We start from the raw sequence: 12,017 nt of genomic DNA, 5'->3' as shown, positions 1-12,017 counted from the left end.
CAAGAAGGCCACTGACTGACACCCATTCTAAATGTTCCAAAAACACAGGCACCAATCCCAATTGCTAATCTGGCATGGGATGGGCTTTAAATGATGACAGATAGAGCAGTGCATTCAAAACAACCAAGGGCTGCAGCACTTGGCTACAGGGTTAAACAGATAGGATATGCATTTTCTTTGGAACAACTGCATTTAAAATATTTGTTTACAAGAAAGATTTGATCGCTGCACTTCTCAAATGATTTGGTAAGAGTTTAATGCACACAATTTAATTCCAATGCTAGTTATGGCCCTTGAAGCTGAAAGTTAATGAAACCTTTCTAGACACTCAATCTCAATTTAGCAGTCGTCAGGCTACTGGAGTAGCATAGAGTCAATCAACCAGTCATTTTGACTCTGTCCTATCACTAAATAAATAACTAAAAATAACTATATTTATTCACTCATCAGACTAATTCATGCTTTTTTCTTTTTTTTTTTTAAACAACACAAAATTGCATTTTTAAGTGTTTGTGGATTTGCTGCAGACTCTTCATTCATCCAGCTGTAGCCTAAACAAAAGACACTTGGCATGAGATTTTAGACAGTTTATGATATATAAGATTATATGATATATAAGATTATTGCGAGTCATTTGGAAATATTCTCGATTAATCATTTAAACATTAATGTTGTAATCATTCAATGAGGAATACTGTATGTGTGGTGCAAGATCATGTAAATCCTAAACATTACCTTAGAGTTCAGGCTCTGAGATTAGTTCATCTTTGCAGACCTCTATAGTTCCTCATTGTCTAATATTGTACTGTGGACTGATGAGAGGTGAGGAGAATCCGTATCTGTTATCAGACAGCACACAGGCATTGCATTTGTTCTGTCTGCACACAGTTTCCATAATTCTGTCAGTTTCTTTTCTTATTCTCTCTCTCTCTTGGGGCAGCTGTGGCCTACTGGTTAGGGCTTCGGGCTTGTAACCGTAGGGCTGCGGATTTGATCCCCGACCACTGCTCCCTGAGCGCCGCCGGTTGGGCAGGCAGCTCACTGCTCTAGGTTAGTGTGTGATTCACCTCACTGTGTGTTCACTGTGTGCTGTGTGCGTTCACAAATTGGGTTAAATGCAGAGATACGAATTTCCCTCATGGAATCAAAAAAGTATATATTCTATTCATTGTTTGTTTGTTTGTTTCTTTTTTCCCTCTGCTTTTGTTTTGTACGCAGTATGTTCTTCTCATTTAGTGTTTTCAAAGCTCTACATATAGTACACTTGATGAACAAAACAAAATGATTTATTGCTGAACTTTAATGTGGTGTAATGGCCTTACCAGTTTCTGTATTAAGGGTCCTCACAGAGACAAGTGTGATGCTCTCCTTCTCTCCATTGGTTGTAAAGTTGCTGAAAGAAATTAAATAGAATACGTAAATCATATTTTGCACCAAACAGTTTAGCCTTATAGTATTGCTTAATATGATCCTATCTGCATGTTATGTCACTTCTCTTTATATATTGTTTTAGTTGCATCTGGTGTTTGGGACCTTTTCAGTCCCAAAATAGCATGGTTATATGGATAAAACAGTTGCTTTGTTCAACACAAACCTGTACCTCCTCACAAACATCTATTTTCATGGCATTAATCCCTATACAAATGTGCTTGCTAGAAATTCATACCTGTCATTGATGACAGATTCCAAACTCTTTTTACCTGTTGAGAACAACAAATAAATATGTCCTGAGGAATTTGTCTTTGCAGCACAGATGATATACATAGGCTATCTACATTCAGATTTATGAAAATTGGCTATCAGCCAATTAGAGGGAACTGAATGAATGGATTGGATAGAGGCACAATCATGTTATGAAAGGAGATATGAAGAGTTATGTACAGAAAACATAACCTATCCTAGCTTGGATATGTTTGGCAGGACAGGATTGGTCCACTCTCAACCTTTATCTTCCATGTTGTGTTTTAATCCTCATGTCTATCCCTATAGCCTGGAGTACCCATACGACCTTTTGGTAAATTTGGGATTTTCTCTGCAGGTCCGTCTGGCCAAGAGGCCATTGAAGCCCATTTCCAATGTCCCTAAAACACTGGCACACAAATACAACCTCTAATCTGGCATGGACATGTATTTCTTTGGAACTGAGTTAACAACTGCGTTCAAAACCTTAGTTTAGATTGCTACACTTTTGAAACAATTTGATAAGAATTTAATTTCAGTGCTAGTTACACCCCTGCTGGAAGTCGTAAGTCAAAGAAACTGTTCCAGACCCACTCCCAAATGTACAATTGTGTGAAGGTCTGGGTGTTCCCAGGCCAGGCAATCCCCCCATCCGTTATGCCACTATGGAAGCACACACACACACACACACACACACACACACAATTAGGTCACGCAAGTCAAGTCACCTTTTTCCTCGTCGTTATTGCACCATCCTTTCATATTTACAGCTGTCACCAAAATCACCATGATGACGATGAGAATGAGAATGAACCCCATCACTCCTTTACCAGAAGAGATCAAAACAATTTGGTTTGGAAATGATATATACATAGAAAGCATACACACTGGTTAGCTATAATGTACAGTAGGATAAGTCATGTATAGAATAAACAACAAATCATACCAAAGGCCAGCATGGTGAGGCTACTTCCTGGCTGTGTAGTAGGAGTGGGAGATGGTTTCAGTAATGAGTCCTTTAGGGAGTTACTTAGGGTTGGTGTTGTTGCCTCCGACAACTGTGGATCTGTAAGCAAGTGTATGAAAGAAGTCTGTAGAATCTGAGTTTTTTTTTGGTATTGCATTACATTTATTTGGGTCTGCAAAACTGCAGTCTAGACTGCGGCCTGGACTCCTTTTCCTGCATTCTGGACAAGTTTGTGCTTATCACCTATATAAACATGTGGCATTTGCTGTCTGACATTATTTATAAAGTGACAGTGAAACATATGTGTAGGACTTACTTAAGCTGGAGGTAGATGGGTGTGGAGTATTTTGAGAACCTGGGCTTGTTATGGATCTCGGTGATGAGGCTGTGGAGTGGAACGCCATCAAAGTGTCTGCAATGTACAAACAAATGAAAATTATATTGCACCGCCTGCCTGATTCCCTGAAATTAGTTAGATTTTTTTTTTTTTTCATTTTAGACTTTCACAACTGTTACTGCAGTGCAGATGTATTATTTATTGATCATCACATCATCAGTAAATAATGAGCACCTTCCATTTCCATTTAACATGTCTGCAAAGCATTGATAACTTTTTTTTTTTTAATACACTATCACTTTAACTCAACACTGACATACTTGCTGTGCCAGTTTGCTGTGCCTCTGTGGGAGAGGAGGAGCTAGTACCGGAGGTGTGCCCTGGTAAATGACAGACAGCACAGAGATCAGTGATGTCACTGAAATGTTAGCAACAGTGCGGAGTCAGAAACTAACATGCAAACTTCTTACAATGCATGAAACCAGCTTACAAGCACAAAGAAAAATGTTGGGTTTGCAAAATATGTTGTTTTAACAGAGTTTAAAAAATAAAAAAAAAGATCGGCATTTTTCAAGGAATGTTCCATCTCAGATCACGGAACTACTGTATAGTGCATCCTGGTAGGCTACTAGGAATGACATGTGTCTGTCCCTCACATGACTATTCAATAGGAATGAATTTGAAGATTATTAAAAAATAATGAATTACAAATATTACATATAACTTGATTGATTGATTGATTGATTGATTTGATTTAATGACCACACAGCCAGGCTGGTGGAATTTGTTTTCGGTACAGATCTTGGTACAGGTTCCAACATTGGGCTACATACAGACACATTCATACATGATACATACAACATAGATACATAAATACGTAGGGGTCATCCTAATCCTTAACAGTTAAGTTACATTAACCATAGAAGGGGTACTATGAGCTGTTTGGTCTCATACTGTACAAAGTATATGGTGGAATTACCTTTTGTACTGACAAGTGGGGTCAAAGTTGCCTCTATATGCTCCTTTTCTTTCTCCGTGCTTATGGCCACATGACTTTGCAGGGTTGTTTTTTGTGATGTCGCAGCTTAGGCCATAAAAAAAATGTGAAGTTATTTCTAAACATTTTCTTTGTAGGTAAAAGGAATATTTACATTCTGTATTTGTTTCACAAAAGAAAGAGTTCTATTTGGGATGCTAAAGGTTGTTTTCAATAACACACATCATCAAAGGCACACTCACCTGTGCTGCTGGGGCCTTGTGTTGTGGGTAAGGTCGTCATTACGTTGGTTTCAGTGTTATCTGTAATTTTGGAATCAGACTTTCTTTCTAACTGCATTTTAAGTACATGGATAATTTCCTATTTACATTTACTGATGGCGTGAGAAAAGGACAATACGAGACGTATACTCAAAGTATGAACAGTCATGAAGATTTATGAAAACATGACCTACCAGCTGAAATATAGTGAACAGACATCAACATCAGAGAATATATAAGGAAATCCATGTCTTCTTCCAATGACGCTTTAGTTTTTGCCTATAATCAATTATTGTTCTTGAACAGATGTCTGTATTTTTGTATGTCTGATATAACAGTCTAACGTCCAAAGAGTTTGTAAAAGCTCCTGTTGTTATAAGTGAGTGTGTGTGTGTGTGTGTGTGATGGGTTTGATCCTATGACTATTCTCCTCCTGTATGACTCATATAAGGCGGTAAGGCATACTAGTGAGTGTGTGCTGCAGCTGTACCCAGTGCTGTTTGTAGAGATAGGTGGGTGCAGCTGGGCTGTGTACCATTTCCTGAGCTTCCTGTGGAATAATGGCAGGATGCAGATGGAATGGCCTCATGGAAAACATGGACGTCCAGTCAGGTTCTGATTGGTCATCGGTTTCTGGTTCGGGTTGAGATCAAGAGCACAGTTCCTCTTTTTAAAATATTCTGTTCTCTCTCTCTCTATCTCTCTCTCTCTCTCTCACACACATACACACACACACACACACACACACACACTCACACATACTGTATACTCACACACCCACACCCTGAAGAGTAATAGTGGGAACACTGCTGAGAGGTCATTCTGAGACAAAGACAAGGAGGTGACATTATTAATTCATGCATATTTTATTCAAGAGTAAAAAAGTGATTTGTCCCATAGGGCATGCTTACAATGTGTGTATCATTGAGGAAGTCAAATGCGAAAACATAGTTCCAGAGAAAAATACCAGAAAATATAGCCACAAGTTAAATTCATGAAAGTCCTTCTTTGAAATAAACCACATCTCAACCAAACAAGGATCAGAAAACAGTGAACGGAAAATAAAAGAATAATAAGCTTAATTAAATAAGAATATCATCAATTATCATAATGAGAATATATTTCTTTCCTTTTAAAAGTGAGACACAGGATTTCATTGTGTCAGATTTGTTTACATCTGAATAAACCATGCGATCATGCTTTGGCAGCCTGAATGTTGCTTTTCACTGAGTAATATGTTCATTCACACTACTGAACAACTTCTGTACACCAACTGAACAGAGAAAACACAAGGCTTCACACCTTAAAAAGAGCTTAAATGCCTGTACAGCAAAACAATACAAAAATAAAATCAACAATAACAAAATAATATTGATGAAAACATGGAAGAAACAGAAATTAAACAAAGAGTAAATAATTTAAAAAATAACATATAAAAAAAACAAAATATCATTTTACAAATATAATTTGAAGAGGGAAATAATTCAAGTCTACCATACTGAAAAACATCACAATTATAATTTCACATATCAATAGGGAACTTAATTGCATGCATTGATGCGTTCCATACTGTAGATGCTATTAAAAATCATTGTCTTCATTATTGTTAATAATATAATATATTTATATATATGTTATTATCATAATTTATATATTTATATATATATATTTATTTGTCATACTATGTGCATTCTTTCTCTTGAGTTACAGGCATGTGAGAAACAATCAGGTAGGTGGTGCCAGTGGCAAAACTCAGTGGTCCTCTTGCAGCACCTATTCTCCTCAGCGCGTCCTGGACAGACCGTGCTTACAGTGATGAGTCCATCGCCACACATACACGCAAGCACCCCCACACCCTCTCTGGTTTCAGATCGTGGCATCTTACCAAAAAAGAAATCAATAAATAAAAATTCTCAGGTAAGACTGCAATGCGAGTATTAAAATGTCCATATTTTCCTTTTAAATATCCTTTCTTTAAAAACATGATTTTTAATCTGTAAATTCACATTGATTAATACTAGTAGCAAAAACATGTCGAGTAGTGAGATAACTTCTGGATGAGATGAGCTCATGAGCAGACCTGATGAGAACTGTAAAATGTGTGCGTGGCATTGGAACTGGAAGAGGGCCTCCCCCTCCTGAGGAGCTGTGATGGATCAGGCCTATCAGAGCTCTAATCCTTTAAATCCCGCCCACTTAAAGTGGGCGGGGTCAAATGGATAGGGTGGGCACGGTCCCCTGCGGCGACCCACTCTCCTGAAAAAAAGAAAAAAAAAAACGTCCTGTGCTCCGCAAACTTCAAATCCCACCTCTCCCCTAACCCACCCACTATGCTTAGTCCAATAAACCCCCCCTCCCCACCCGCCCTCACCCCCTGACACAGAGTGGGAACTCTTCCCATTGGCAAAGGTGGCACCGCTGCTGCTCTCAGACTCTCAGCAACATCTGTCTTGACCAGCTACAGTGCACAAGAGGTCTGAAAAAATTGTTTGACTTGATGTCTCTAATAAGAAACCTGGAGCAGTGGTGTTGTACGCTGATGGACTTTGTTTGTATGTTGTTGTTATTTGTTTGTTTGTTTGTTTTTTTGTCAGTACTCTGAGGCCTTAAATAACAGTTTGGCAAATATCCTGCAGGGTTTCGACGCTGCAGGGGCGTGGACTGAAAGTGACGCGGTGGCCGCGAGTGCCATCACTGGATGTTGCTGTTATCGTCCGTGCCGTTGGCTTCGGACATGTTCATCTTGCCCATGGACTGGCCCACGTGGTTGACGCCGTCCCTGCGCGGCGGCATACGCTCGTTGATGCGATCCAGGCCTTTGGCCTCCTCGAAGCTGCTGATCTTGTGCTGGGGAGAGAAGCCTCGGATGGCTGTGGAGAGGCCAGAGACAGGTTTGAGATGGAAAAGGGCACCTGCAGTGCTGTCACAGTGCATGCCTGAGTGAGTGTCTGAACCATCCGTAGATTTAGATTTACTGATAACAAAGACACATAACTGCTCCCTGGTCTGGATGCAAGAGATGTGAATTTACTCTTCTTCATCATATGAAGCCATAAACAAACCACATAGGAGTAACTATAGTAGTGACCATAAACACTATGAGTGACCACAATTTATCACAGTCTCTTGCATTTCCAAGATCTTACATTCTTACCTAATTCTATACTAATGTACCGTATTGCTTCTGACTCTTGGAACTAGTGCTGTTTTCATATCTATACTAGGAAATTCCTCTTTCCATTCTTTAATAGTTCACCAGGATTCTGAGCGTTGTTAGTTTTGGCGTATGTGTGAGAAGGATGAAAAGTGGTTAGAGCAGAGTTGTTTGCTAAGGCACTCCATGTGCGTTTACATGCTAAGCCAGAGTTAAGAAAGAATAGAGCATTTGAAGGAAAACATGTACAGTATCAGTCCAAATGGAAAGTCATGCCTATGCTCGAGAAAAGAATCTATCATGCACTCCCACCATGCATTTCATTTAAAGCATATCAGTTAGCAGAATGCCACATAAAAGGTCTTCAAGACTGGACTTCAAGTATCTGGTTAATGAGGATTTAGCTTTAACCACTAAGTTTACATAGTGCACTTGTCAGTTTAGTTTAATAAGAACAAGAATTATAAAATGTGAATTAGGTGCCATCTAAGGCAATGTCAAAAAGTTGTTACCTAAAATGTCTACAAAAATCCACATATCCGCCACATTAAATTATACCATTTCAAGATGTCAAAACGTGTACAGCACTGAAAAATCCACGGGACACGGACACCCCATCAGTTGTATACTAGTGTATGGATGCTTAATGTTCGACTGTCCCCCTGTCATGTGCCTTAAGGCTTGAAAGGGAGGTTTCAAGTGATGGGGCCCATGTTTACCTTCTCCATCTTTATCTTCCTCCTCGATGGCTTCGATGGCCTCAATGGTGGCTGAGGGGGAAAGGAGGCGAGTGGGTTACTCCTGAACAAGCCATGCAACAGCGATATGCAGAGGAAAGGAACAGCAGCGGCAGTGGAGTGGCAAACCAGGCCAGAGACATGCGGTCACACCAACGCACCATGTGCACAGGCCGAGGGGCCGCCCGCTCATCCACACAGGGGCTAGCTGTTGGCCCACTCACATACACTACGTACTAGGGCTGGCAGGGGGTTAGTATTACTAACACACACTGGGTTAGCATAGGGCTCTCTGGTTGGTTTGTAAAACGTGTCTTCACTTGGAAAAGAAGGAATGGATAGGAGAATACAGGACAGAAAGAAAGAAAGAGAGGAAGAATGAAGGAGAGAGGGAAGTAAAAGTCTAAAAGAAAGAGGGAGAGAAAGAAAGAAAGAAAAAAGAAAAGAACAAAAGAACGAGAGAAAGGTGTAGAGAGGTGTAGGTCCAGAAGAGCCCCTGGTCCACAGCTCACCGCTCTGTAAGGTCTGCTTCCCTCCAGACAGGACTCCACTGGGCAGCATTCCAGTCGGGGTCAAGCCCTTCAGAGTCAGCACGTTCTCACTCTCTTCCCTAAACACACACACATGCACACACACACAAACAAAATATTTGAATTGAATTGAATTGAATGTGCTGCTGCTATGTATTCTAGAGAGTGCTCAGTGCACCCTCTGTCAAACACAATATGGGTGAAGTGTTGTATTTTGTGTGTAGATCTTGTCTGTGGTCAGTAATAAAGGAACTCCCACCTCAGGACTTGGAACATCTTGGCCATCTTCCCAATGGCTCGGATCTTGTTCCTGATCACTTCTTTCCTGGCAGCTGCTGCATTGGCTGATGAGAGACATATTTGCAAAAAGCTGCATAAGTTTGCCTATGGCACCAATTTATTTTTCCACAAAAATGTCCATATTATTAAAGAGAAAAAAATAATCTCTCAGAATATGAAGACTAAACACATTCCCTTTACTTTCTTTAACTAAGGTGGAAGGACAGTTTAGTTATGACGCCAGTCTCACCGTCGAAGACCTCTTCTCCATCATTCTCCATCAGCTCGTCATCAGAGCAGATGCTCAGCACATTCACCAGCATCTCTGTGACTGGAAGGGGTGGGGGGTTCGAAGAGGGAAAATGTATCAACTAAATATGAACCATATTTCACATACAGAACATCGTTTAGCTTTATATTTGACGGTGTGGTCTCCACAATCTTTAGGTAGTAGATAGTAGAGGCTAACTCTTTTCAAAAACAACTGTTGGGGCCTTTGAAGGCTTTTGAAAAGGTGAGCGACACATTTGGTTTTCTTTTAAGGTGTGGGTTCACATGTGTATGTACTGTACCCGGTCTTACCTTTCTCTCCAACGAAAGGGAGAGACCAGGTGAACACGTCCATGAAGTTGGGCAGCCAGTAAGGATGTGGGGAGCAGTTGAACTGCCGGATGTTCATGACATTATTCTCATACTTTAGTACCGCCGCTATAGGAGGATAGACTGAGTTATATAACAATACACACACACACACACACACTTTGCATAGAAAGAAAAGCAAATTCACATGGGAAAACACATCCATGCCCATATATACACCACTATGTTTAGTTTGATTTCAGTGGCATCGCCCCATCATTCTTCATGTAGATCAGTGAGGATCGAGGCCCGAGGAGCGAGGGAGGATGTATAAAACCCAAATGAGAGGCACCCCATGTCTTCAGTGCATGCGACTAACTGGGTGTGCAACCGAGACGGACTGAAACCGTGTCCTCTAGATGGCGCTGTTTAGCTCCACAGCTGCTGACCCTGTTCTATCAGGAGAGATAAACCCACATGGAGGCAGTCAGTCAGGCTGACAGTCACTCCCACGCTCACACCACACACAAACACAAAACCACACATCACCGAGCATTGCATTGCCTTACACCACTGCAACGTGATGCCAAATGAAATCAACACAAACACGACCGCATACGCAGACACAGAATAGACATTTTGAATCCATTATGTCTCTCTTCGCATTGATACCATGCCACACACATTTGTTTTGTGTGTAGTACAGTATCAAAATATATTATATAGACAGGCACTACTCACCTTTGTTGTTGTAAACATCAAGGTAGTTTGGTGCTGAAAAGATGGTTATGAGTGAGGGGAAGCCTGTAGTCTGACTCTTCCTGTACATACGATATCTATGGGATTGGCGGGCGAGAAAAGAGAACGGTATTTTGACATTAGATTTATTTGATTATTACTCTGTAGAACACAAATCTGCACACCTGACACAGATATTGTAATGGTTAACACAGCAAAGATGGGAACATTGAGAGAAAATCATCCTAGTTTGGGTGCAGTAGGGACACTATCTGACCTAAATACATACATTTTAAATGGGAATTTTACCAAAAAAATCATTCATACCCTGCATCTTGTGCTTCGTGTGCTCTGATGACTGATAATAAATTATTGTTCTGTAGGAACTCACAGACGGCTGGATAACTGCAGTGGGAAGAGAGAAAACAGAGAGCAGACATCAGAAATCGGAATAGTGACAGACAAAACAAACACAGGACACTATGGGCTCCCGTCGTCAGTAAACAGAGTTGTCTGCCTCTGTGCATTTCACAAATCTCACCAGAGGAGGCGCTACAAGGCCACAGATGCTTTGAGTAACCATTCATTTCAAGGCCCTCATTTATCACACATACACACACACACACACACACAGATACACACACACACAAACATTCTCTCTGCCTCAAAACTTCACTCACTATATCCCTAATTCTCCATTCACCATGTAAGCGCAAGTGAAAATATATCACAAAATGTAAATAAATGTTTATAATTTGTGTCTGAATGCAAAATATATTAATTATTTCCCTGGTTATATTGTTACAGTAATGATACTGTGGGTTTGCACAGCCTAAGCTGCACTCTGCCCACTGTCGCTGTATGGATGAGCCCTTGTGTGTCCATTGTAGGCTAACCATTTTAGATTTGCTTCCTGTCTTTTAGATCTAAATATTTACAAGTTAGTTTGACATCTCTACTGAGCTACCTCCCTGACACTCTGTCTCTTTCTCTCTCTGTCTCTCTCCCTCTCTCTCTCTTTCGCTCTCTCATTCTCCCTCACAACAGTACTCCTTCCTCTCCCCCTCTCTCTATCATTCTCTCGAGTTTGGGCAGGAGGAACGGGTTGTCATGGCAACAGCATATTACAGAGCTCTTGGGAATTGTGGGATGGATCACAGTGCTGGGATGATACTGGCTGGATAGAGTGTGGGCACTTGTGTGTGTTTTTTTCTACTTTCGTACCAGCTAAAGTGGGATTGAAGGCATGGGCCTTCTCCTGTATCTAGTCTAGTGTCTACCAGCCTTTATTCACTTCAAACACCAGCCTGCATGTGTATATCTACAGCTCCTGTTACAGTATTGTAACCTCGACAACCTATGAGCTGTAGAAAAGAGATGGAGAAAGATAACTACATATTGAAAAGCTTGACACAAAACTGATGTTGTCAGAACAAGTGGCCACTGTTTGACGAGAGGAATGTGATAATACAATAGCACAAAACAATACTGAATTAAATTGGAATCGCCTGAAGGTTGTGATGTCTGAAAGAGAGGAATCGCCTGCTTACTCTGTTCTGATACTCTCCAATACTCCGCTACACACACGGTGTGTATCTCAGGGAAGAACTCTCTACTCTTGTTACGCTCATGATGTTGAATCAACCACTGACATTGATTGGCCCAAATCTGCTGTGGCATCTACTGGCAAGCCTGCAGCCAGGGGTCAGGTCCTCACAAACCCGTTAGTGTTAGCTGAGCTCCTGCCCTGCCTGTGCCT

At 40.8% G+C, this 12,017-nt stretch overlaps 2 protein-coding genes across 3 annotated transcripts in view; both read right to left on the bottom strand.

Annotated features, from left to right (window-relative positions):
• Positions 1–247: 247 nt before the first annotated feature.
• Positions 248–4,717, bottom strand: ecscr (endothelial cell surface expressed chemotaxis and apoptosis regulator). Its single transcript, XM_062535635.1, has 11 exons — positions 4,436–4,717; positions 4,224–4,283; positions 3,964–4,068; positions 3,305–3,364; positions 2,964–3,059; positions 2,627–2,746; positions 2,409–2,504; positions 1,667–1,700; positions 1,323–1,393; positions 736–839; positions 248–551 (listed from the first exon to the last, which is right to left on the bottom strand). Exons 1-10 carry the CDS (start codon positions 4,488–4,490, stop codon positions 778–780), a joined length of 759 nt encoding a protein of 252 aa, XP_062391619.1. The 5' UTR covers positions 4,491–4,717; the 3' UTR covers positions 248–551; positions 736–777.
• A 1,902-nt stretch (positions 4,718–6,619) lies between these two features.
• Positions 6,620–12,017, bottom strand: part of ppp3ca (protein phosphatase 3, catalytic subunit, alpha isozyme) — a 31,815-nt gene continuing 26,417 nt past the window's right edge. Inside the window, exons 7-14 of one of the 2 annotated variants that reach the window (XM_062535633.1) lie at positions 10,586–10,663; positions 10,262–10,356; positions 9,524–9,649; positions 9,192–9,272; positions 8,922–9,006; positions 8,645–8,742; positions 8,115–8,165; positions 6,620–7,111 (exon numbers count right to left, since the gene is read on the bottom strand). In XM_062535633.1, the coding sequence (XP_062391617.1) occupies positions 6,933–7,111; positions 8,115–8,165; positions 8,645–8,742; positions 8,922–9,006; positions 9,192–9,272; positions 9,524–9,649; positions 10,262–10,356; positions 10,586–10,663 (793 nt within the window). In that variant the 3' untranslated portion in view covers positions 6,620–6,932. The remainder of the gene's footprint in view (positions 7,112–8,114; positions 8,166–8,644; positions 8,743–8,921; positions 9,007–9,191; positions 9,273–9,523; positions 9,650–10,261; positions 10,357–10,585; positions 10,664–12,017) is intronic. The other variant, XM_062535634.1, reaches the window with a different exon arrangement.

Source organism: Sardina pilchardus, chromosome 5 (genome assembly GCF_963854185.1).
Source record: "Sardina pilchardus chromosome 5, fSarPil1.1, whole genome shotgun sequence".
NCBI lineage: Eukaryota > Metazoa > Chordata > Actinopteri > Clupeiformes > Clupeidae > Sardina > Sardina pilchardus.
The sequence above is the reverse complement of the archived record's forward strand: the minus strand, read 5'-3'. Positions and strand labels throughout refer to the sequence as shown.